The 26,637-nt window shown below is 40.9% G+C and overlaps 1 protein-coding gene across 8 annotated transcripts in view; it reads left to right on the top strand.

The window, feature by feature from the left end:
* VWA3B (von Willebrand factor A domain containing 3B) overlaps nucleotides 1-26,637 on the top strand; it is a 200,411-nt gene that overhangs the window by 69,645 nt on the left and 104,129 nt on the right. For all 8 annotated transcript variants that reach the window (XR_016038655.1, XM_055400112.2, XM_055400111.2 and 5 more), the window contains 4 exons: nucleotides 8,452-8,630; nucleotides 15,243-15,397; nucleotides 22,585-22,723; nucleotides 23,786-23,917. Coding sequence is in view for 7 of the 8 variants with exons in the window: in XM_055400112.2 (XP_055256087.2) it covers nucleotides 8,452-8,630; nucleotides 15,243-15,397; nucleotides 22,585-22,723; nucleotides 23,786-23,917 (605 nt within the window). In the remaining variant the exon portion in view is untranslated. The remainder of the gene's footprint in view (nucleotides 1-8,451; nucleotides 8,631-15,242; nucleotides 15,398-22,584; nucleotides 22,724-23,785; nucleotides 23,918-26,637) is intronic.

Raw genomic sequence — 26,637 nt, 5'->3', positions numbered from 1 at the left:
TGTGATTTCTGCTTATCCTGATCATTCTGTGAGGAAATTACCCAAGGCTGGGAAAGATCCACTGGAAAGAATTAGAAAGATAGGGTTTAGAACTCATGCAGGGTGAAGAAGAATGCCTGTTTTCACCAGCCCACGTGGAAAAATTTATGTCATAGAGCACTGGGTGGACTGCTTGGGAAGGTCTTACCTCAGTCATGGGGAATGACTGGCCTTAAACAGCTGTGAGCCCTCCTGAGGAAGCATCAAAGCAAGACATGAAAGGAGAGAATTCCTTATGTATAACTTAACTGCATCTCAGAACAAAGCTCAAGAAGATTTATAAGAATATAAAAGCATCCAGTATCCAACTAGGTAAAACACAGTGACTGACATCTGATCAAAGACTACTAGGCATGAAAAGAAGGCTATGCCCCTTGCTAATCAATCAACATTAACACAGATGTTAGAAATGACAGAAAAAGACAATAATTATAACTGTATTCCTATATTCAAAAAGTTAAGTAGAGGCAGGGAAGTATTTATTAAAAAATACATGCTGAAGTTTTACAGATGAAAACTTTTAGGCAAGAAAATATCTTAGGTGAAAACATGCTGAACAAAATCAATGGCAGATTAGACACTGCAGGAAAGAAGATGGGTGATCTTGAAGACATAGCAAGAGAAACTATTCAAAATGAGACACACAGAGAAAAATAACAAGAATAACAAAAACAAAGAACAAACAGAAGAGCATCAGTGAATGTAGATGGAATTCCTGAGGAGAAGGGAGGAGGCAGAACAGAAAAATATTTGGAGAAATACGGATTGAAAAATTTCTGAATTTGATGAAAGTTATAACTTAGAGATCCAAGGAATTCGAGGAATGTCAAGTACAAGAAAATGAGGGAAACTGTACCAAAGAACATCACAATCAATTTGCTCAAAACCACTGATAAGGAGAAAATCTTGGGACTTCCCTGGTGGTCCAGTGGTTAAGATTTCATCTCCCAGTGCAGGGAACACAGGTTCCATCCATGGTAAGATCTAATACCTCTTGGCCAAAAATCAGAACATAAAACAGAACATGTATTGCAAAAAAGTTCAATAAAGACTTTAAAAATGGTCCACCAAAAAAAAAAAAAAAGAGAGAGAGAAAATTTTAAAAGCAAGCAGAGGAAAAAAAGACATTTTTTGTAGAAAGGAACAGAGATAAGCACAATAGTAGATTTCTCATTGCAAGTGAAAAGACAGTGGAGTAACATCTTGTTTTTTTCATTCAGTACTCTAAACTGTCAATCTAGAATTATGTGTTTTATGAAAATATTTTTTTCAAAAACAAAGGTAAAATATTTTTATCTTTACCTACAGCAGAAAAGAATTAATTATCAGCACATCTGCACTGTGAGGAAATCCTTCAGGCAGGAGGAGAATGATGCTTTTATGTGGGAAGAAATCAATGGAAATATGGTTCTACACAAAGGAATAAAAAGCTGGAAATAACTGTGGATAAATACATGATGTTTTGCTATTTAGATATCTTTAGAAAGCAATTTCTGTTTAAGCAAGAATAATAATAGTATGCTGTGAGGTCTGTGTGTGCATGCTATGTCACTTCAGTCATGTCCAACTCTACAACCGTATGGACAATAGCCTGCCAGGCTCCTCTGTCCGTGGGATTCTCTGGGCAAGAATACTAGAGTAGGTTGTGCCCTCCTCCAGGGGATCTCCCCGATCCAGTGATCGAACCCGTGTCTTTTATGCCTCCTGCATTGGCAGGTGGGTTCTTTACCACTAGTGCCACTAGGAAGCCCCTGTGAGGTCTATATGATATATAGAAGTTAAGTGTTTGACAATAGTAGCATAAAAGACAGGAGGGGAATCGCAGCATTATTCATAAGTTCCAAAGATGAACAACCCAAATGTCCACCAACAGATGATGGAGTAAACAAAATGTCTCTACGTGCAATGGAATATTATTCAGCTTTAAGAAGGAAACTCTGACACATGCTACAGCATGGATAAACATTGAAAACATAATGCTAAGTGAAATAAGCAGACACAAAAAATGATTACTGTGGGCTGGGGGAGTATGGAATGGAGAGAGTCATTTAATAGGTACAGAGCTCCTTTCTGGGATACTGAAAAAGTTTTGGAGTTGGATTCAGTTTAGTTCAGTCCCTCAGTTGTGTCCAGCTCTTTGCAACCCCATGAATCACAGCACTCCAGGCCTCCCTGTCCATCACCAACTCCCGGAGTTCACTCAAACTCATATCCATCGAGTCGGTGATGCCATCCAGCCATCTCATTCTCTGTCGTCCCCTTCTCCTGCCCCCAATCCCTCCCAGCATCAGTCTTTTCCAGTGAGTCAACTCAGCGCATGAGGTGGCCAAAGTATTGGAGTTTCAGCTTTAGCATCAGTCCTTCCAATGAACACCCAGGATTGATCTCCTCTAGAATGGACTGGTTGGATCTCCTTGCAGTCCAAGGGACTCTCAAGAGTCTTCTCCAGCACCACAGTTCAAAAGCATCAATTCTTCGGTGATCAGCTTTCTTCACAGTCCAACTCTCACATCCATACATGACCACAGGAAAAACCATAGCCTTGACTAGATGGACCTTGGTTGGCAAAGTAATGTCTCTGTTTTTTAATATACTATCTAGGTTGGTCATAACTTTCCTTCCAAGGAGTAAGCATCTTTTAATTTCACGGCTGCAATCAGCATCCACAGTGATTTTGCAGCCCCCCAAAATAAAGTCTGACACTGTTTCCCCATCTATTTCCCATGAAGTGATGGGACCAGGTGCCATGATCTTTGTTTTCTGAATGTTGAGCTTCAAGCCAACCTTTTCACTCTCCTCTTTTACTTTCATCAAGAGGCTTTTGAGTTCCTCTTCACTTTCTGCCTTAAGGGTGGTGTCATCTGCATATCTGAGGTTACTGATATTTCTCCCGGCAATCTTGATTCCAGCTTGTGCTGCCTCCAGCCCAGTGTTCCTCATGAGGTACTCCGCATATAAGTTAAATAAGCAGGGTGACAATATACATGATCCAATAATGTGAATGTGCTTAATGCCACTAAATTGTTCATCTAAAAATGGTTAAAATGATAAATTTCATATTATGTATATTTTACCACAATTATTTTTTTTAAAAATCCCACTGCATTGCCAAAAAGAAATTCAGAAGGGGAGAAAACGAAGTATGCTATTGTAATGTTCTTTTAAAAAAATTTTTTTTAAATTTATTTTACCATGTCAAGTCTTAGTTGTGATGTGAGGGATTTTTCTCTCTAGTTATGGCTCATGGGCCTAGTTGCCCCGAGGCGTGTGGTATCTTAGTTCCCGGACCAGAGATTGAATCCGTGTCCTCTGTAGTGCAAGTGGATTCTTAACCACTGGACCACCAGGGAAGTCTATTATACAGTTCTTACAGCATATTGGGGGTAGTATAATATACATTGAAATTATCCATCCAAATATCCATTGGGCTTCCCTGGTGGCTCAGACGGTAAACATTCTGGCTGAAATGTAGGAGACCTGGGTTCTGTCCCTGGATTGGGAGGATCCCTTGGAGGAAGGAATGGCTACCCACTCCAGTATTCTTGCCTGGAGAGGACAGCAGAACCTGGCTGGCTACAGTCCATAGGGTCGCAAAGAGTTGGACATGACTGAGCGACTAACACACACACATGCTGAAGATGTGTACTCTAAATAAGGGCTTCCCTGATAGCTCAGTTGGTAAAGAACCCACCTGTGATGCAGGAGACCCCAGTTCAATTCCTGGGTTGGGAACATCCCCTGGAGAAGGGGTAGCTACCCACTCCAGTATTCTTGGGGTTCCCTTATGGCTCAGCTGGTAGAGAATCCGCCTGCAATGCAGGAGACCTGAGTTTGATCCCTGGGTTGGGAAGATCCCCTGGAGAAGGGAAAGGCTACCCACTCCAGTATTCTGGCCTGGAAAATTCCAGGCCTTTTGGCCTGGAGGGTCGTAAAGAGGTGGAGGCAACTTTCTCTTTCACTTTTCACTCTAAATGAAGTACCCACTAAATAACAAAACAAGCCAACAAACAAGATAAATTGGAATTGAAAATACTCAATCCAAAAGTTGTCTTGGGACTTCCCTGGTGTGGATGAGAATCTGCCTGCCAATGCAGGGGACATGGGTTCGATCCTTGGTCTGGGAAGATTCCACATTCTGTGGGCAACCAAGACCTTGCACCACAACTACTGAACTCATGTGACACAACTATTGAAGCCCTCACATCCTAGAGTCCGTGCTCTGCAACAAGGGAAGCCACCACAATGAGAAGCCTGTGCACCATAATGAAGAGTAGTCCCTGCTCACCACAACTCGAGAAAGCCTGCACACAGCAGCAAAGACCCAGTGCAACAAAATTAACAAATGATTAATAATTTTTAAAAAATGCCATCTGGAAAAAAACAAAGAGCAAAGGACAGATGGCGCCAATAGACAATAAATAGCAAAGTGATTGACATAAACCTAAGCATACATATGTCAAAACTTAACGTGTATAGTTTATTGTTATCAATGATGAATATACCTTAACACAGCTGTTCATAAATAAAGTAAAAGAGATGTGGAGGACTTCCCTGGTGGTCCAGTGATTAAAACTTAGAGCTTCCAATGCAGGAGGCGTGGGTTCAATCCCACATGCTGTGTGGTGTGGCAAAAAAATTAAAAAAAATTTTTTTAAAGAATATGCATCATTCCTGAGGTGCTGAACTGTTTCAAGACTTGTTGGCACATCTGAGCATTCTGTGTGTGTGTATGCCCGTTATGGCAATTGAACAAGATTATGACTTTTCTCACAAAACATTCAAGACTTCAGCTCAAAAAATTTCAGGAAGTCCTTATTTGGAATAACCTTCACAGCCATTTTAAGACTCACTAGAGATGATTAGTTTAATCATGTGTAGTCATGCCAAGATTGGACTCTGAATGCTTGGTTCAAAATACCAAACTCAGTGTCAAAGGACAAGGAAAAGCTGAAAGGTTCAGTCTGGCTCTGTGGACAGGCTAAGTAGGACAGGGAGGTCAGGTAAGTTAATCTTGTGACATATGTGTGATCTAGCGTGTGATTCTCCTGCCCATGGATGAGGGAGAATCTTTGAGAGATCAGTCATGGGGAGTGGTAAAGTGGTGTAATCAGGATGTGCTGTGAGGTCACATCTCCATCATAAATGAAGGTATTATACTCAACTCCATAGGTGAGAATTTCTGTAGCATTTTTAATTAAGATAACCACAGGGGAATGGGAAGGACCTCTTAGTAAGTGACTCTAATGAACAGATGACTCCCTCTCCTCTCCCTTTCCTGAGATATGAGGCTCAGGTGTTGGTGGTGTAATTAGCACTGAAAGTGGAAAGATTCCCCCCTTTCTCTCCTTTCTTCAGCTTTGGAAGAAAGCTCTTTGTTTTTGCCTGCTTGACTGCCCCTTCTTTCTTTGATAAGGTTCAAGTTATTGGGGGTCTTCCTCCCAACCTCCGTTTAGAGGGTAATTGGGAGCCTGAGGCTGACCGCAGTGCCTGGTCCTGGGTGGAACTACCGGTCAAAACTTAGTCTCTGGCTCTATAAAATCCCTTCTTAGAATTGGATTGATGTGTTTTTAGGAAGTTCTTTTCTGATCAACTTGAATTTATCATTGATAAAGGATTCTTGTCTTTTTAAAAGAAGACAACCCAAAACAGAGCAGAGCCTGTGATAAGGTGTATGTTGCTATGGAAATAACTGAATGAAGTTTATTTCCTACTGTACCTGCTGATCATAAAGGAGGGAGAAGAATAAAGTAGGAGTAAAGAGGAGACAAAGGCTTAGACTGTAATCAACAATAACTGAAGAAAACCAGTCACTCAAAGGGTTTCTCCAGCCCAACATTTCTAGGAAAAATCACTTTCATTCACTTCATGGCATATAGATGGGGAATCAATGGAAACATTCAAAGACTATTTTCTTGGGCTCCAAAATCACTGAGGACAGTGACTGCAGCCATGAAATTAAAAGATGCTTTCTTCTTGGAAGAAAAGCTATGACAAAACTAGACAACATACTAAAAATCAGAGACATTACTCTGCCGACAAAGGTTTGTATAGTCAAAGTATGGTTTTTCCAGTAGTGATGTATGGATGTGAGAGCTGAACCATAAAGAAGGCTGAGTGACAAAGAATTGATGCTTTTGACCTGTGGTGTTGGAGAAGACTCTTGAGAGTCCCTTGGACTGCAAGGAGATACAACCAGTCCATCCTAAAGGAAATCAGTCCTGAATATTCATTGGAAGGACTGATGATAAAGCTGAAATTCCAATACTTTGGCCACCTGATGTGAAGAACTGACTCACTGGAAAAGACCCTGATGCTGGGAAAAATTGAAGGCAGAAGGGGATGACAGAGGATGAGATGATTAGATGGCATCATCGACTCAATGGACATGAGTTTGAGCAAGCTCCAGGAGATGGTGAAAGACAGGGAAGCCTGGCATGCTGCAGTCCGTGGGTCGCAAAGAGTTGGACATGACTGAGTGACTGAACAACAACAACAAAAGGATTTCTCCAAGGAACCTGACCCTACTCACCAAAATGGTCCAGTCTTCTTAAGCTGTGATGCAAGAGAACCTCAGGATCTTCCCAAAGTTCTGGGAAAATTCTGATTTCAGCCCCCTGTTTGGGGTGAAAAGACACTTTATGAACCATATGGAAACCAACTGCTGGCACTGGGGATGGTGCCCAAAGGGGCTTTTGATGCCAGATTGGATTGAAGTTCAAAAGTCAAAATCAAGCTTCTTTGAGAAGTTCTAGCTCCCGAGTTAATTTTTTAAAAGTTGTTCTATTAGAATTGAGGACAAGTGTAACATGAATGGACAGAGCCTTCGTGTATTATTGAAAAATAATTGACTCTCAAGTGTTTCATTTCTTCATGTATTATTCTAATTATATATCTCCTTAGATGTAGTAGTGGATAACTCTGGGTAATATTTTTATTTCCCAAACACTGAATGCTACTTTTTAATTAGAAGTATAATTTAAGTTGAATCTGTCTGGTAGAAGCATAAATGATGGGATGACCAAATCTTAATTTAGAAAGCTCTCTTCCTCTTACCCTAGTGCTTGGCTAATCACCTAGGGAACTTTGAAAACCTCAATGTCCAGATCAGTTAAAACAGAATCTAATGCATGGTGTGTGTGTTAGAGGGGGGCAGGCATCAGTGTGTTTTAAGATTCCTCAGACGATTCCAGTGTTGAGAACGGCTGATCCAAGTGAGTAAAGTGTAGGGCTAGTGGACCTAATATGTGGTAGTGCCTGTTTTAAAAACCACCTCTCTGCCTAGCACCTTCTCCCAGTCCTCCCAAGGTCCCACCAGGGGTAAAAGCTCAGCGTGCTCTCTGCCTTCCATCTAAGGGCATGTAGAGAAATGTTATCAACCCCTCTCTGGAATAAGGAAGCCCTCATTTGTAGCACCCACTGATTTTCACAATTTGTAAATGCTCCCGGCTTGGTCAGTTCCATCATGTGCCACCACTGAGCATGGAGTCTGGAAGAAAGGGGTACAGTTAACTCTCAGGGGCCAGCTTAAGACACCCAGGCCTCCTCTATGCCCACCCTCAGATACCCCACTCTCCCTTAGGTGGTAGTAGGGTTTCTTGAGCACATTGTAAGTACTTTGCTATTTGATAAACTGGCTACTTGGGTGTTCTGCTCAGGTAGCATAACATCTCCTCCCATTTACAGAGTACAGGTAAGCTTTGGAAAACAGCAAGGGAATGTGCCCAAGGCTAAAGATATTCGGGCAATTGACCTTCTTGCTAGACTTGATCCTATGAGCCTAAGGTGAGTCATAGACACAGCTTCAGGCATGTGAGCTGACAGGAGGTTCCTGAGCCTGTAGAGTTGAGAGCCAGGCTCTGAATCAGGGATAAATCCACCATGTTAACAGGGGAGCTCCTGCCCCTCCTTCTCCTCCTCCTTCATTACAACACACTTGCACATAACTTTTCATATTGAATAACTTCAACCTGCTTAGAAAAGCCAAGCAGATGCTATCTGCAGGTGAAGAATTCTATTGAAGCTCAGAGAGTTTAAGTGGGGTAACTCACCCAAGTTTGAGCAACTTTCCCAAGCTAGTAAGTAATGGAGCCAGGACTTGAACCCAGAGCTTCTGACTCCAAGTCTAATGCTTTGCTGACACCTTGCCTTGTCTGTCAGCCACCTCCGCCCATGCATGGGTCCAGGCAACTTAGGTAATAGAGGAAGTGAAATGAAAAGTAGCAGATTCCTGCCTTCCAGTCTTGTGAACTAGTTCTCTGCTAGTCCTGCTTTTGGAAAGCGTGCCTTCTGCAACAAATGTGAGCTAACAAGGAATATGTTTCAGCTTGGGAAAAATACTAAGTTGAGGATGACATATGAAAGTCTTGTGTAATATAAATGGCTGATGAACTGTGATTCCACAACCGCAATTAGGAGCACATGAATCAAATCCAGAGGACACCTGGGACTCAGAGAAGTGGCTTCAGAAATATGGTTTGAAAGCCCAGAAGCTGTCATTTTACAATGTCATTGCTGACTGCTCCTTCCGCCACGCTGATGGAGTTGTTGATATAAAAGCCAAACCAGAGAACGAGTCGGTGCAGACCAGTGCGGTAAGTGAAGGGAACCCCTAGGTTGGGGCTTCCCTGAGTGGGGCATTGAGGACCAGGGTTGCACCCAGGGCAGGACCAGGGTTGGACCCAGGGCAAGACCAAGGTTGACTGTCTGTGAAGGATACTCCTGTTCTCTGCCTTATACTTCTCTGAATGATACTTGTGGGAGTGGAGATCAAGTCTGAGAATGGCTTCTAGATATAAGTGAATTAGATAATAATTATATATAAACCAGGAGTTGTAGAAATCTAGGTATCGTGTCAAAAAACAAACCCTTTGTTTCCCCATATTGAATGGAAGAGAGAAACTGCTGGTGAATGTTCCCCAAAACAGGCATTTCTGTGGTCCTCTTGTATTGTCACCATCTTGAAGATACATTATTCAAGTGACTTACTGTTGTTTAGTCGCTAAATTGTGTCCGACTCTTTGTGACCCCATGGATTGTAGCATGCCAGGCTCCTCTGTCCTTCACTAAATTCATGTCCACTGAGTCAGTGATATCTCTGCTTTTTAATACACTGTCTAGGTTTGTCATAACTTTCCTTCCAAGGAGCAGCGTCTGGCTTCAGTCACTGTCCACAGTGATTTTGGACAGCAAGAAAGTAAAATCTGTCACTGCTTCCAGTTTTTCCTCTTCTGTTTGCCACGGAGTGATGGGTCTGGATGCCATCATCTTAGTTTTTTGAATTCTAAGTTTCAAGTCATCTTTTTCACTCTCTTTCACCCTCATCGAGAGGCTCTTTAGTTTCTCTTTGCTTTCTGCCATTAGAATGATGTCATATGCATATCAGAGGTTGTTGATATTTTTCCCAGCAGTCTTGATTCCAGCTTGTGATTCATCCAGCCCAGCATTTCACATGGTGTACTCTGCATGTAAGTTAAATAAGCTGGGTGACAATATACAGCCTTGACATACTCCTTTCGCAATCTTGAACCAGTCACTTGTTCTATGTGTGGTTCCAGCTGTTGCTTTTTGACCCTCATACAGGTTTCTCAGGAAGCATGTAAGGTGGTATTGTATTCCCATCTCTTTTCCACAGTTTGTTGTGATCCACACAGTCAAAGGCTTTAGTGTAGTCAATGAATCAGAAGTACATGTTTTACTGGAATTCCCTTGCTTTCTCCATGCTCCAGTGAATGTTGGCAAGTGACTACTAGCCAGCATTTAGTGGATTTTCAATAAATGTGAAATTATTTTCACTAAGGGGTTATAGCATGGGAAGGGTCTATACTGTAAATTTTTGAAAGCTTCAGTTCCATTGTGACAATGGTTCTGAAAGGAATGTAGCTTTTTCAGGTGCCCAACTCTGGCTGGCAGTGGAAGGATAATGATCTGCAGTAGTGGCGCCTAACCTTTATTTTATTTTTTAAGCTTTTTATTTTATATTGGAGTATAACTGATGAACAATGTTGTGATCATTTCAGGGGAAGAGCAAAGTGACTCAACCATACATATACATGTATCCATTCTCCTCCAGACTCCCATCCAGACTGCCATATAGTATTGAGCAAAGCTCCCTGTGGTATACAGAAAGTCCTTGTTGGATATCCATTTCAAATACAACAGTGTGTACATGATGATCCCAAATTCCCTAACTATCCCTTCCCTTCATTCTTCCTCTCACCACCACCCTTAAGCATAAGTTCTGTTCTTGAAGTTCCTGAGTCTGTTTCTATTTTGTAAATACATTCATTTGTATCATTTATTTGTAGATTCCACATATTAAGTGATATCATATGATATTTCTTTTTTTCCTATCTGATTTCACTCAATATGACAGTTTCTAGGTTTATCCATGTTGCTGTGAATGGCATTATTTCATTCTTTTTAATGGCTAATATTCCATTGTATATGTGTAAGTGGTTTCTAACCCTTAGCATGCATGAGTCACTGGGTTTGAGGCCAGGCCCAAGAATCTGCCTTTATAATAATCGCCAGATGATACTGAAGCTGCCGGTCCAGGGGTCACACTTTGAGAAATGCTAGTGTGTAGAACAGGACCAAGAAGGCTATCCAATATTTAGAATTATGGAAAGACTAAAAAGGTCTCCTAATGAAACAGAAACATTAGGATAAAATGATTATTGTAAATTTGTAAAACTGATGGAAATCTCTTTTAGAAGGCGGTTAAAATCCAGGTCCACATTAAGTGAGTGAAAGTTGTGTCTGACTCTTTGCAACCCCATGGACTGTATAGTCCAAGAAATTCTCCAGGCAAGAATGCTGGAGTGTGTAGCCTTTCCCTTCTCCAGGGGATCTTCCAAACCCAGGGATCAAACCCAGGTCTCCTGTATTGCAGGCGGCTTCTTTACCAGCTGAGCCACAAGGGAAGCCCAAGAATACTGGAGGGGGTAGCTAACCCTTCTCCAGAGGATCTTCCCAACCCAGGAATACACTGAAATGAGAGCTAAAATGCAAGTCACAGAGCAGCCTTTCCAGTCATGGCAGCCTAGCAGAGACTTCTAGGGAAGGAAATGTCATGTCCCTTTATGTATCCTCTGAGACTATAATTCAGGGTCAGGATCATCACTGCAGTGTCTCTCAGTCCTATTGAGGTGAAATTCCAGTCTCTTTGACACTCCTTCTTAGGCCCCTGGATTCCTCATTTCCTCCCAAGGAAGCACTGGTTTTCTTTGGGACCACGTTAGCCACGTGATGTTGTGTTTTTGCCTTCTTACTGCTGTGTATTTAGAATGAACTGCAAGAGGAAAATACTAAAATTGAATTATAAAAAATACAGAATTGATACAAGACTTATTTCCTGACTTACATGTTGGGATCCAGAGTAATTGCTACATTGCAGGGAAATCTCATTTGTGGGTTTCCTCCCCCAGCACAGTTTTCTTATTCTGTAGACATTATTCAGTAATATTATTAGTTCAGGAAATCATACTTAATCGCATTTTCATCTTTAAAATAATTAGGCCCTGAATATTGAAAAATACAAATTCCTGTCAGTTTGAACATAGCTTACTGCAAGCTCCCTACAGTGTGGTATACATAGGTCTTCTGTAATCCTGATTTTCTCCTTTTCTTTCTGGACAAATTTAAATGAAATTTTACAAGGATGATTTGAGGAATTTGGCTTTATAAATGGGGAATTTTGCCTCAAATTTCTGATGCTAGCAAGTTCTAATATAGTAAAAGTTGAGAATAGCTTTTACAGTATAGCTATAAAATACAATATAGCTGTAAAATGCAGTATAGCTATCCTTTGTCACCAATACTGATGGGAAAGGGACAATTTTCCTTTTAGTAGTATTTGGGGCTACATATCTGAAACTGGATTTATACCTAAAACTGAGACTGATTATTTAGGGTTACCCTAGACTCCCACTGGGCAGAACCCCATAAAGTTTTAACTATAAAAACTGCTTTGTAGGTAGAGAAACAGGAAATCAAGACACGGGAAATAAATGACTAAAAAGGCCTTGCTATGAAGCATTTCTAAGATGGATGAGCAGGTGAGGGGAGAAAACAAAAGCACTTTTCTAATAGGGAATTGCAGGCAAAGTCTAACAACTTGATATTTTGGGGCACCCATGAAGTCTCATTGCATTTATGGCTACTTATGCTGCTTGAGCACAAAACCAGCCCTGATGTTCAGAAACTCAGTCTAGTCTCATCATTTATTCCTCTAATAAATATTTATTGAGTCTTTACTATGTACCAGCCAATGTGGTAGGGTGGAAAGTATACCCGGTTTGAATGAGAAGACCTGAGTGTTAATGCTACTTCCGTTGTTGTTCAGTTGCTAAGTCATATCCAGCTCTTTGCAACCCCATGGACTACAGCATGCCAGGCTTCCTTGTCCTTCACTGTCTCCCAGAGTTTGCTCAGATTTATGTCTATTGAGTTGATGATGCGATTTAACCATCTCATCTTCTGCCAACCTCTTCTTTTGCCTTCAGTCTTTCCTGGCATCAGCATCTTTTCCAATGAGTCTGCTTTCCCATCAGGTAGCCAAAGTACTGGAACTTCAACCTTAGCCTCAGGCCTTCCAGTGATTTCCTTTAGGATTGACTGCTTTGATCTCCTTGCTGTCCAAGGGACTCTCAAGAGTCTTTTCCAGCACCACGATTTGAAGGCATCAATTCTTCGGCAGTCAGCCTTCTTTATGGTCCAACTCTCACATCCATACATGACTGCTGGAAAAACCATAGCTTTGACTCTATGGACCTTTTTTGGCAAAGTGATGTCTTTGCTTTTTAACATGCTATGTTGGTCATCGATTTTCTTCCAAGGAGTCTTTTAATTTCATGGCTGCAGTCACTACCTGCAGTGATTTGGGAGTCCAAGAAAATAAGGTCTGTCACTGTTTCCACTGTTTCCCCATCTATTTGCCATGAAGTGATGGGACTGGATGCCATGATCTTAATTTTTTGAATATTGAGTTTTAAACCGGCTTCTTCACTTTCCTCTCTCACCTTCATAAGAGGTTCTTTTCTCCTGGCAATCGTGATTCCAACTTGTGGTTCATCTAGTTTAGTATTTTGCATGATGTACTCTTCAAGATATTTAAATAAACATAACAATATACAGCCTTGTCATACTCCTTTACCAATTTTGAACCAGTCAGTTGTTCCATGTAAGGTTCTAACTGCAGTCCGGGTTTGAATGAAAAGACCTGGGTGTAAATCTGCTTCTACCAGTTACTAAATATGAGCTGTGGAACAGATAATTTAACCTGATTGATTCTCTCCACATCTGTAACATGGGTTGGTGTAAAGTCTAAATTTGAAAATTGCATATCTGAGCACTGTGCCTGGCACTTAGGAGATGCCTACTAGATGTTGCCTTCCATGTTTTCTTCATCACAAACATTGTGGGTCAGAAAGGAGCATTTATGGAATACCTACCTGCTTTATATACAAAGGTAAATATTTGTGCTCTCGTGTCACAGATGTGAAAATGAAGTCCCAGAGCCTCCGAGAGGTTAGACGACTTTACCTGAGATCTCATGGCAGGTGGAGGCTGGGTTTGAATTCAGATCTGCTGGACTCTCAACAATGGGCTTTCCCTATTTGGACATTCTGGTGCTGGACACCTGTTTTCACATAACTTTTGGTCTCGTGTGTTTCCATTTGGAAATGCATGAAACACAGTTGAGAACTACCTCGTGACGGAGTTCAGAGTGGGGAGCACATGGTCAGACTGAGAGAGACAACATGTTCCTCCTCCCTTCTTTACACTGCAGTGGAGACACGATTCCCCTTGTCGCCTGCCTTGGGAGCATCAGCACTGATCCCATCATGCCCTTCCACCCTGCCCCCATCAGTCATCCCTGGACCCCTGGATTCTGCCTCCCTTCTCTGAGCCTCCTCCATTCCTCCCTGACTCCTAAAATCCCTCTTGATTATTTCACAGTAGATCCATATATCAAATCATGTTGTACACTAAAATTATTATAATGTTAAATGTCAATTTTATCTCAATTAAAAAATTTTTTTCACTAAGAATTTACTTTAAGGCCTTTGGATGTTTCGTTTCTTCACTCAGAGGACAAGCCAGGGTCATTTCCATCGGTGAGCAGGCTTTACAGCATCTGCTTCCTGGCCCTCCTCCTCCTGCTGCTCCTCTAGCTTCATCTTGCTCTTTCCCTCACTCGCTGTATTTCAGCTCCACTGCCCTTCCTCAAAGTCCACAGACTTGCTTGGCAAACGCTTGCCTCAGGGCTTTTGTCCTGTGTCCTCAGATTGCCCCCAGACCCTCAAATGGCCACACGCTTTGTTCCCTCAGGTTTCACTCATATTTCACCTTCTCTTTGAGGCTTTCCCTTCTAGGTTTCAGCTTGTCCCCACCCCTCCCCTGTCCCTTGGCGTTCTCTGCTCTCCTTCCTTGCCTTATTTGTCTCTATAGCATTTGTCTTACTCTAATCTGCTAGATGATTATTGCTTTAGCATCTGGCTCTTTTCCTGGTCATGTGAGCTCCACAGAGGTAGGAATTTTGGTCTTCATTTATGGATTGTCCTGGTGCCTAGAAGAGGGCCTGGTGGAGTGTTGCTTAATGCATTTATAAGCTGGTTGGATGAATGACAGAAACAGACCTTCTGAAAGCTCTCTGTGGGAAGCTTTTGTCCTTGGACCCATTCTGTATGTCCAGGAGTGGGCGCTAGATGTGGAATGGGGTTCTTGGGTGCTTTTCTTCATTTGGAGCTGGGAGTAACAATGGAAAGATGCTTGGAGTGTCTCAAGTCCACCTCCTGTGGATCTCCTTGACCCTCCAGTCCACTGTGAACTCTTTCTTCTTTGCCAGAACTTGTCCAGTCATTACTGTCTCAACCCAGGACCAGGTATTGGCAGGTATCTACGCTGCCTTGCTACTTTCTATGTGGGTATGAATCACTGTGTGTGTTTAGTGTCTCCTTGCTGGAAACATTAGATTCTTTGGGGCACAGATTGCCCATGTCTTTCTGACTGCCATTCATGACATCCAGCACAGGGCTCTGTATGGAGTAGACTGTGGTATGTGTTTGCTTGAACCAACTGTTGAATGATCTTACAGTGGGAGTGAGGGCTAGCAGCTGTCTAAATAAGGCAGAGTCAGAGGTGCCTTCTGGGGACTTTCCGTTAGTTGTTTCTGAGCGGCTTCTGTCCTGTCTTTTCCTCAGGAGACCAACAAGAAGACAGTCCATGCAAAATACTGCAGCAGATTCATCCACACTCCCTGGAAGGATGGGAGCTTGGTCCATGTCTGCATCACCAAGGAGAAGTACACGTGGTTCAGTGAAAGAGTTCACGCAGTCCTGGCCCAGATCCAGAGGAGGTTGGTGTACTTGCAGGAGGATACAAGTGGTCCAGCCTCCCTTGAAATTTAAATCCGCTTGAGTGCTTGGTAAATTAAAACTCAATCAAGAGAAATGGCCAGTAAGCATTGTTAAGTCAGGGCTGTCATCTGACAATTCGCTGTTGGCCTGGTTGTTCATAACCAAAGGGGATGTTAGGATGCAGATTCTGAGCTGCCTTGATGCCAGTGTAGATGCTGAAAAGCAGCAAAAATGTAATTATCATGTTGCTTATGCATCACTGTAGGAAGTAAAGGAATGCTTCTGCTTTGTCTTGCAGTTTTTTGTGGACCTCAGGTGAATACAAGACTGTGTAACACCTCTCCTCTGTACTCTTGAATATTATATTTCAAAGCAACTGTTACAATGCTGTGAAACATTTGAATACAATGAAATAATATATATATATACATTTTAGGAATCAACTAAAAATGATTTCATGTGACCCCCCTCTCAGCCCTGCTGGTTCTTAAAATCTGATAATGCTCATAGTCTCGTGTACTAGTGCCGTGACCTCAATGTCAGCCCCATGGGGTGACCCACCTTTATGCTTTCACCTCCCCAGTGCCAGCGGACAATTCTAGACTAAGAAGACCATGTCCACTTAGGTACATGGTCCCTAAGGTCAGATGGAGCTGGATTCTAAACCCAGTCTGCCATCTGCCGTGACCCTGGGCAAGTTAGTCAGTGTCTGTGTGTATCAGCTTTCTCATTTATAAAGTGGGAATAATAATTCCATTTACAAATGTGTTCTTTGGATTAGACTAGACACTAAATCTAGTCAGTCAGTCTAGTCCCCGCCTGCAGTAGTCAGTTGTTGTCCGAGCTTTTTCACTCTTTCCACGTTTTCTGTTGTGAAGTCACAGGCTGCAAACAGCTGTCTACCCCATGTTTGCTCTGCTTAGCCCCAGTTTCTCAAAACCCAGCTGGTGATGATTACACAGGAAAAGTAATCCTTGTGTCTTGAGTCTGCTGTGCTTAAGGTTTGGAGTTGACTCCATGAGGAAAGTGGTTTGGATTTCAGATCTGGGGAAAAGGACGCTGCTTTGACGATACCCCAGGTGGCAGCTCTGGGGTCTGTCTGCCCTCCTCCCACCAAGTATCAATGGTTGTTGGGAACTTTTCTCTCTCCTTTTATTTTTTGGAAGACTTCATAGAGAATTTGTATCATCTCCCCATTAAATGTTCATAGAATTCACCATTGAAGCCATCTGGGCCTGGAGTTTTTATTTCTGAGAAGATTTTTGATTTTTGATTTTTTTTAATGTTTTACTATTTATCTATTTAGTTGTGGTCTTAATTGTGGCATGCGGGATCTTCAGTGTTTGTTTCAGCATACAGGATGCTTTAATTGCAAGATGCAGGATCTTTAGTTGTGGCAGGCAAACTCTTTATTTATACCATAGGGGATCTAGTTCTCTGACCAGGGGTCAAACCTGGGTCTCCTGCATTGAGAGTGCAGAGTCTTAGCCACTGGAACATCAGTGAAGTCACCACGGGAAGGATTTTTAAAACTGTGCCTTCAATTTCTTTAAATACACATAAAGCTGACATTGGTCATTTATGTCATTTTTGTTTTCTAATAAGTCTGACTAGAAATTATCCATCCTATCAGTCTTTTCAAAGAACTGGTTTTTGGTCTCATTTTTTTTTTTCCTCTGTAGGGTTTTCTGCTTTCTATGCCATTGATTTCTACTCTTATCTTTATTATTTCCTCCTTTCTCTTTACTTTGGGTTTAAGTTTTTAAAGATAGATGCTTAGATCACTGCTTTTGACCTTTCTTTCTAATATAAGCATTTAATTTTATAAATTTTGCTGAGTATTGCTTTAGCTATCTGTCACAGATTTCGATATGCTGTATTTCATTTCATTCACCTCAAAACATTTTCTAATTCCCCTTTGATTTCTTCTTCGACTGAAGGGTTATTTAGGAACGTGTTGTTCATGTCCTAAGTATTTGTGGATTTTTCTGATAGCTTTTAATTTCACTGTGGACAGAGAAATGCTGTTTTATTTCAGTTCTTATATTGAGATCTGTTTTGTGGCCCAGAATATGAAGAAAAAACTTTCTTTGGGTGGAGTGTACTTTATCTCAGCTCAAGTTTGTCGATAGTATTATTCAGATCTTCCATATTCTTACTGATTTTCTGCTTACTTGTTCTATAAATTATTGAGAGAAGAGTGCTAGAATCTCCAAGTATAGTTTTGTGTTTGTCCAATTCTTTCAGTTCTATCAGTTTTTTTCTTCATATATTTTGAAGCTCAATCATCCAGCACATGAACACCTGTGGTCATTATGTCCTCCTGCTGAATCAGCTCCCTTATTATTATGAAATGTCCCTTTTTATCTTTGGTAAAATTCTTTGTTGTGGAATTTGCTTTGTCTAAAATCAGTATAGCTACTCTGGTTTTATTTTGATTATTTTCTGTTATTTACCTATATGTATTGTATATTGAACTAGGCCTTTCATTGGTGGAATATATAGAGATATTATTTTTAATCCAATCTGACAGTCTCTGACTTTTCATTAGAGTGTTAAGATCATTTGCACTTACTGTGCTCATTGGTTTGGTTGGATTTAAACTTAAAATCTTGCTGCTTGTTTTCTATTTGTCCCACATGTTCTTTGTTTCCTTTTTAACTTTTTCTGCTTTCTTTCATTGGAAGACTTTTTTATGATTCCAATGATTTTTTATCTCCACTATTGACTTATTTACTACCTCTTTGTTTTGTTTTGTTGTGATGTGACTACTTTAGCATTTACAATATAGGTCTTTAACTTATCACATGTGCATGCATGCTAAGTTGCTTCAGTCATGTCCAGCTCTTTGTGATCCTGTGGACTATAGCCCACCACGCTCCTCTGTTCATGGGATTCTCCAGGCTAGAATGCTGGAGTGGGTTGCCATGCCTTCCTCCAGGGTATCTTCCTGACCCAAGGATGGAACCCATGTCTCCTGCAGCTCCTGCATTGCAGGCAGCTTCTTTACCCCTGAGCCACCAGGAAGCCCCAGCTTATCACAGTCTACCTTAAAATAATATTGTATTGCTTCATGTACATCATGAAAGTCTTCCAGCTTCCACTCCCTTTCAGTATTTTCTATGGTTGTTCTACACTTAACTTCTACTTATGCTATAAGCCCAAGATACATAATAATCTATCATCTTATAAATACTCAAAATGAGAATAAATGTATTTTATTCTTATTCACATATTTGACATGTATGTTGCTATTTACTCTTTTTGTATAGATCCAGCACACATCTGTTGGTGATGAGTTACTCAGCTGTTGTAGTCTGAGAAACTCCTGAATTTATTTTTATTTTTGGAAAATATTTTTGCTAAGTATAGAATTCTAGTTTTACAGTTTTATCTCTCAGTACCTTAAAATATTTTCTCTGTTCTCTTTTGAGTTGCATAATTTATGATGAGGAATCACCTATTATTCTTATGTTGTCTCTGGCTCCTTTAAAGATTTTTTTCTTTATTACTAGATTTCAGCCATTATATTATGATGTGTCTTGGTATCTTTTTTTTCTGTCTGTTTGGGTTCTTTGAGCTTCTTGGATCTGTAGGTGTATTTTCTTCAAAATTGGAAACATTTGGTCGTGTTTCTCCAAATATTTTTCTATCCCCTTTCCTTCCTCTTTAGTTTCTAGTTACACATATGTTAGACTCCTTGATATTGTTCCATGGGTGGCCTATCCTCTGTTATATTTTTTAAACCTTTTTCTCCCTATATTTTATTTTTAACTGTTTACTATTGCTATGTCTTTCTTAAAGTTCCCTGATCTTTTCTTCTGCTAGTGTCTACTTTACTGTTAATAGCATACAGTATATTTTTCCTCAGAGGATTTTTTTTTATGTCTTCCTCTCCTTGTGAAGTAGCTCCTCTCGGCCCTCCTGCGCTTGCGCGGCCACTACTTGGACGTGGGGTTGCTCCTCTGGGCCGCCGCCCCTTATGATTATACAGTGGAAGTGAGAAATAGATTTAAGGGACTAGATCTGATAGATAGAGTACCTGATGAACTCTGGACGGAGGTTCGTGACATTGTATAGGAGACAGGGATCAAGACCATCCCCATGGAAAAAAAATGCAAAAAAGCAAAATGGCTGTCTGGGGAGGCCTTACAAATAGCTGTGAAAAGAAGAGAAGTGAAAAGTAAAGGAGAAAAGGAAAGATATAAGCATCTGAATGCAGAGTTCCAAAGAATAGCAAGGAGAGATAAGAAAACCTTCCTCAGCCATCATTGCAAAGAAATAGAGGAAAACAACAGAATAGGAAAGACTAGAGATCTCTTCAAGAAAATTAGAGATACCAAGGGAACATTTCATGCAAAGATGGGCTCGATAAAGGACAGAAATGGTATGGATCTAACAGAAGCAGAAGATATTAAGAATAGGTGGCAAGAATACCCAGAACTGTACAAAAAAGATCTTTACGACCCAGATAATCACCATGGTGTGATCACTCACCTAGAGCCAGCATCCTGGAATGTGAAGTCAAGTGGGCCTTAGGAAGCATCACTATGAACAAAGCTAGTGGAGGTGATGGAATTCCAGTTGAGCTATTTCAAATCCTGAAAGATGATGCTGTGAAAGTGCTGCACTCCATATTCCAGCAAATATGGAAAACTCAGCAATGGCCACAGGACTGGAAAAGGTCAGTCTTCATTCCAATCCCAAAGAAAGGCAATGCCAAAGAATGCTCAAACTACCGCACAATTGCATTCATCTCACACGCTAGTAAAGTCATGCTCAAAATTCTCCAAGCTAGGCTTCAGCAATATGTGAACCGTGAACTTCCAGATGTTCAAGCTGGTTTTAGAAAAGGCAGAGGAACCAGAGATCAAATTGCCAACATCCGCTGGATCATGGAAAAAGCAAGAGAGTTCCAGAAAACATCTATTTCTGCTTTATTGACTATGCCAAAGCCTTTGACTATGTGGATCACAATGAACTGTGGAAAATTCTGAAAGAGATGGGAATATCAGACGAGCTGACCTGCCTTTTGAGAAACCTATATGCAGGTCAGGAAGCAACAGTTAGAACTGGACATGGAACAACAGACTGGTTCCAAATAGGAAAAGGAGTACGTCAAGGCTGTATAGTGTCACCCTGCTTATTTAACTTATATGCAGAGTACATCATGAGAATTGCTGGGCTGGAAGAAGCACAAGCTGGAATCAAGATTGCCGGGAGAAATATCAATAACCTCAGATATGCAGATGACACCACCCTTATGGCAGAAAGTTAAGAGGAACTCAAAAGCCTCTTGATGAAAGTGAAAGAGGAGAGTGAAAAAGTTGGCTTAAAGCTCAACATTCAGAAAACTAAGATCCCATCACTTCATGGGAAATAAATGGGGAAACAGTGGAAACAGTGTCAGACTTTATTTTGGGGGGCTCCAAAATCACTGTAGATGCTGATTGCAGTCATGAAATTAAAAGATGCTTACTCCTTGGAAGGAAAGTTATGACCAACCTAGATAGCATATTAAAAAGCAGAGACATTACTTTGCCAACCAAGGTCTGTCTAGTCAAGGCTATGGTTTTTCCCGTGGTCATGTATGGATGTGAGAGTTGGACTGTGAAGAAAGCTGATCGCCGAAGAATTGATGCTTTTGAACTGTGGTGCTGGAGAAGGCTCTTGAGAGTCCCTTGGACTGCAAGGAGATCCAACCAGTCCATTCCAGAGGAGATCAGTCCTGGGTGTTCATTGGAAAGACTGATGCTAAAGCTGAAACTCCAATACTTTGGCCACCTCATGCGACAAGTTGACTCATTGGAAAAGACTCTGATGCTGGGAGGGATTGGGGGCAGGAGGAGAAGGGGATGACAGAGGATGAGATGGCTGGATGGCATCACCGACTCGATGGACATGAGTTTGAGTGAACTCCGGGAGTTGGTGATGGACAGGGAAGCCTGGCGTTTTGCAATTCGTGGGGTCGCAAAGATTCGGACACAACTGAGCGACTGAACTGAACTGATTCCTCTCCTCATTCTATTCCTACTTTATCTTCTTGAACATATGAGTTATGTTTATAGTAGCTGTGTAGCATCCATGTTAGAGAATTCTATCACCTGTGTCATTTTGAGGTTTGTTTCTGTTGATCTGTTTTTCTTCTGATTATGAATCATATTTTCCTGCTTCTCTATGTGCCTGATAATTTTCTACTGGATGCCAGGCATTTTGAATGTAACATTATTGGGAACTGCATTTTGTTATATTTTTTGAATATGTGTTATATGATGCAGATAAGTTACTTGGAGTGCAGTTAAGTTTCTCTGGGACTTGCTTTTAAGATATGTTAGCATAGAGCTAACAAGGAGGCATTTTAGTCCAGGATTCATTTGGTCCTATTACTAAAGCAGTGCCCTTGTGAGGACTCTACTTGATATCACATACATTATGGAGGCCTTTCCACTCTGACTGCTTGGAAGATGAGCTATTCCCAGGCCTGTGTAAGCTCTGAGTGATTGGCCCAGCTGTTCCTTTTTTGGTGATTTATTCTCTGACTTCAGTAGTTTTTTCACATGCATGCCCTGATCATAACTTAGCCAAAATCTCTAGAGAATCCTCCTGCAGCCTTCTGGAGCACATTCTGTCCTTTTCTGTCTCTCTTTCCATCACTCCCCAACCCTCTTTCTCTCCTTTGTAGCACTCTATTCAGTGTTTTGCCCTATAAAGTCTAGTTGTTGGGGCTTGCTGAGCTCTGAACTCAATTTCAAGTATTTTTATGTCTGCCCTGCCCTCTGTAACAGACTTTGCCTGCACCATTAACTTCCTCAACCATTTACATCTGTGATGGGATCCTGAGCGTGGACCACAGAAGCAGTCCTCCTTACACAACCTCGTGGCACTTGATTATTATTGGGATCTGGGGTTGCTTGACTCTATCCATAAGCTTCCCTGAAGCGTCAGGAATGTGCTGGCATTACTAGCTTGACTGCAGTCAGCAGGGTTAGAAGACTAAATGGTGTGAAGTCATAGCTAAAGGCCTCAAAATATCAGATGACAGGAAGTAATTTACTTTAGCTTTGTACTGGATAAATACAGTTTCTGTCCTATTGATTTTCCTCTGTAGATGTACCGTAAAGTTCTTAGGAAGATGCTGTCAGTGCCACAGGCTCTAACCATTCACTTTCAACTATTTCCTGCCCAGGATTAAATGGTTACAGGATGGGAGTCAAGGCCTCTTTGGAAAAGTGCCTCATGATTGTGTCTACATCCTCATTGACACATCTCACTCAATGACGAGGAAACTGGACCTGGTGAAGAACAAGGTCATCCAGCTCATACAGGTGAGATGGTGCTGTAGGGATCAGGCACCTGGGCACCTGTGCATCGTGAGTACATCTCCACCAGTCATGACCTGTAGTAGTTATGAGATGCTCAGGCCAGCTTTGTATTTAAAAATCCACAGGAAAGCCACTTCAGAAAAAAGATCCTTTTTGCTAGTGAGTCATCCGTTCTTTGCAAGTAGATCCTTGGGTCAGTGGGTCCTTCCTATAGTGTATAGGTTGCTAAGTGAATTTCTGTGTCCATCATCCCAAGTCTGCTCTATCCTGAAATCTGTGGCATGCACGTGCCTTCATTATTTTCCAGATACTCTTCAGCTGGGCATGTTTATTTTAGATTTCCAATGAGTGTTAGGGATGCTCCCTGTACTGACCCCAGAACTGATGTGTGGGGGGAGGGCAGGCTGTTGGTCAGGAGCATCTGGTCCTTATTCCACCTGTGCCACCTCTGAGTTGTACAACCTGAAGCAGATTGCTAACACTCCCTGACTCCTAGTTTCCACACCTATAAATGGGCGTCAGAGTACTGTCATGAGTTGGTGGTATTCAAGTGAGTATGCATCATAGAAAACAATTACAGGGAGTGTCTGACAAATACAAAACACAATTTTTAATTTGATGAACTTCTACTGGAGAAATATGGTCTGATGGAAGGCAAGTGAACAAATCTGCAACTGTAATAATAGCCTTGCCAAAAAGTGATGACACCATTTTGGATTTCTTTTTTTCTTTAAGCACGTTGCATTTAGTGTGCATATTCAGTATACCATTAATGTCAGTATTAAAGAAAAGAATGTAATTTTTATATACATATAAAGTTATACATATATCTGATATATGTTCATACATATATACATTTGTAAAGGTTTAATGTCCAAACTGTATGTAAATTTTATTTAAATGCCTCTTGTACTAGATAAGATTTTTCTCTATTGAATGTAATTTTTAGCTTCTACAACTGAAAAGAGATATCATAGTGATTAAAATGTATCAAACAATGACCTGTCCTAATCCCTTCTCACACTTGAATGATTTTTATTGCTAAATAATAATTATCCCTTACAGGAACAGTTGAAACATAAAAGGAAATTCAATTTTGTACAGTTTGATGCTCAAGCCAGTGCTTGGCAGGAAAAACTTGTTGAAATCAATGAGGATAATCTGAAAGGGGCCCAGGCCTGGATTAGAGACATTAAGGTAAGAAGGAGGCTGGGTCTGGAAGAAGAAGAACAGAGATCAGGATAGAAATGCTTAAGAAACTGCTTTGAACTCCAAGGATGCCCATGGCTTCACATAGACATTTGTTTTACTTACAAAGGTCGTATTAATCCAATCTTTTTAGTCGATATCTAGCATTTAGATAGGCTTCTATTGACAACACTGCCCTCCACTCAAGTCTCAGCCCGTTTATGAAAACAAATTTCAAAATATAGGTTTTTTACTTAAACATTCATATTTGTTTCTTCTGAGACTTCATGCTTGTTTCAAATGATATATTGCAGCTATTTTAAACAGTGGATTTTCTTCAAAAGTAATGAACTTGTGGAAATACACAGTATAATGTGAGTGGTTAGAGCTGAAAGCCAGGACAGAGATAGGGCAGCAGGATGTAATAAAAAGGTAAAATCACTTCTTCAGGAGTCTGTTTTACTTGGAGAACTTTATATCTACACAAACTACTGGGAAGAATTTCCCTTTCCTCAAGTTTTCTGTTGTCTTGAACTTACCTTCATTTTAAAAGTTCTTTTTTTAGAATCACATAGCATTCTACATATTTAAGATATACTAAAACTGATACCTGGGGTCGCAAAGAGTCAGACACGACTGAGCAACTGAACTGAACTGAACTGAAAATTGATACCAAGAACTATTCTTAAAAAGTCAAATATGGATCATAAATAACTTTAAAATGATTCGTTGCCTGAATTAGAGTTCTAGATTTGACAGGAAGCTACACATGGCCATTAGTGGAGCTCCCTGAGTATTAACTAGCAGGGTTTGCACTATCATTGGGATGTTCTGGAGTTCCTTTGGGATTCTTTTTTTTAATGAGAGGAAGGGGACTTCCCTGGTGGTCCAGTGGTGAAGAATCCACCTGCCAAAGGGACATGGGTTCAATCCCTGATCCAGGAAGATCCCACATGGTGTGGGACAACTAAGCCCCTGTGCCACAACTACTAAACCCAAGCTCTAGAGTCCATGATGCACAGCAAGAGAAGCCTGTGCACCACAGCAGAGAATAGCCCCCACTCTCCACAACTAGGGAAAGCCCATGCACAGCAACAGGGCAGCCTAAAATAAGTAAATGAATACATTAAAAGTTTTCTTTTTAAAATGAGAGGAGGGGCAGTTTCCTGGTGGTCCAGTGGTTAGGACTCTGTGCTTGCACTGCCAAGGGCCTAGATTGGATCCCTGGTTAGGGAACTAAAATGCCACAAGCCATGCACCACAACAAAAATAAATAAAGTAATTTAAATAAATAAATAATGGGAGGAGGAAATCTGTTCTATAAGGAATAACGTCTGTAACATTTTGTCCTAACTGGCCACCATATGCTGGAAAAGAGTATTAAATTCATTCTCAGCTTGCTAAACATCCAGGATTATCCACTGAAGTTTCTTTTATGACTCTAGGTAACAGGAAATATCTTAATTCAGAGCCTGCTAATTTAGAGTTTGTGATAACAGGATGTTATATAGGTATTCTCATTGGATAAAAACGTTAGCAGGTTCCTCTTTATATAAAAATCACTAATGAATAGAATCGGTCTCATCTAAATGGCTAAAAATATGTCAGATCATTTTTTACACTGTGATTCTGTTCTCTTCAAAAATCTTCGCTGAAGTACCTTTGCTTGCTTGCTGAATGTGTAAAATTCATCTTTGGGAACACCAGATTCCTCCATTAGTCTTTGGACTGATTTGGTCCAGAAATCAACCAAGTCAGTTCAGGACACTACCCAGGTGTTCTGAATGTGCTGTGTGCTGATATCACCGAGCTGTGGTCATTTGGCATAGGTCAGAGAATTTATAAAATTTCAGTTATTGTATTTTTAAGTTCTAAAAGTTCCATTTGGTTCTCCTTCATGTCTTTTATTTTCTTCATGAGACTTTCTACTTCTTTGCTGATGTTTTTTAGTTTTCATTTGTTTTAAGATCGTTGGTCATTTCTAGTTGAAGCTTTTTCTTTCACAGCTGCTCTAAAATCTTTATCAAATAATTCTAACATCTCTGTCTTCTTGCTGTTGCTGTCATCTTTTTCATTTCAGGTTGAGAGCTTCCTGGTTCTTGGTATGAAGGAGTGTTTATCAACTGAATCTTAGACATTTTTGTCTTATGTTTATAAGACTCTGGATATTCTTCTAACCTCCTATTTAGTTGGCACTGTCTGACGCTGCTCTGTCAGAGGTATAGTAGGTGGCCCCTGCCTCATACTTCCAGGTGCAGGTTGAAAGTCAGGTTCCCCACTGGACCTCTGTTGAAACCTGATGGGGAGGAACACCTTTTCACTGCTAAGTGGGAGTGGACGTCATTGAGCAGGGAGGACATGTTACAGTTGGTGGGATGAAAGCCCCAGCTCACTACCTGGCTTTCTTAGCTGCCACATTCACAGAGTGCTTGCTCATTTACTTATCCTACCTGATGTTATCTGACCTTCTTGGGTCCATGGGGTTACATCTGTCATTGTTTTTGGAAAATTCTCAACCATTATTATTTTTTTAATTTATTTATTTTAATTGGAGGCTAATTACTTTATATTATTGTTTTGGTTTTGCCATACATTGACATGAATCTGCCCCGGGTGTGCATATGTTCCCCATCTTGAACCCCCCTTCCACCTCCCTCCCCATCCCATCCTTCTGGGTCATCCCAGTACACCAGCCCTGAGCATCCTGTATCATGCATCGAACTTGGACT

Source organism: Moschus berezovskii, chromosome 11, assembly GCF_049115385.1.
Source record: "Moschus berezovskii isolate FMDL1 chromosome 11, NW_MosBer_1.0, whole genome shotgun sequence".
Classification (NCBI taxonomy): domain Eukaryota; kingdom Metazoa; phylum Chordata; class Mammalia; order Artiodactyla; family Moschidae; genus Moschus; species Moschus berezovskii.
This window is presented reverse-complemented; position numbering and strand designations above follow the sequence as displayed.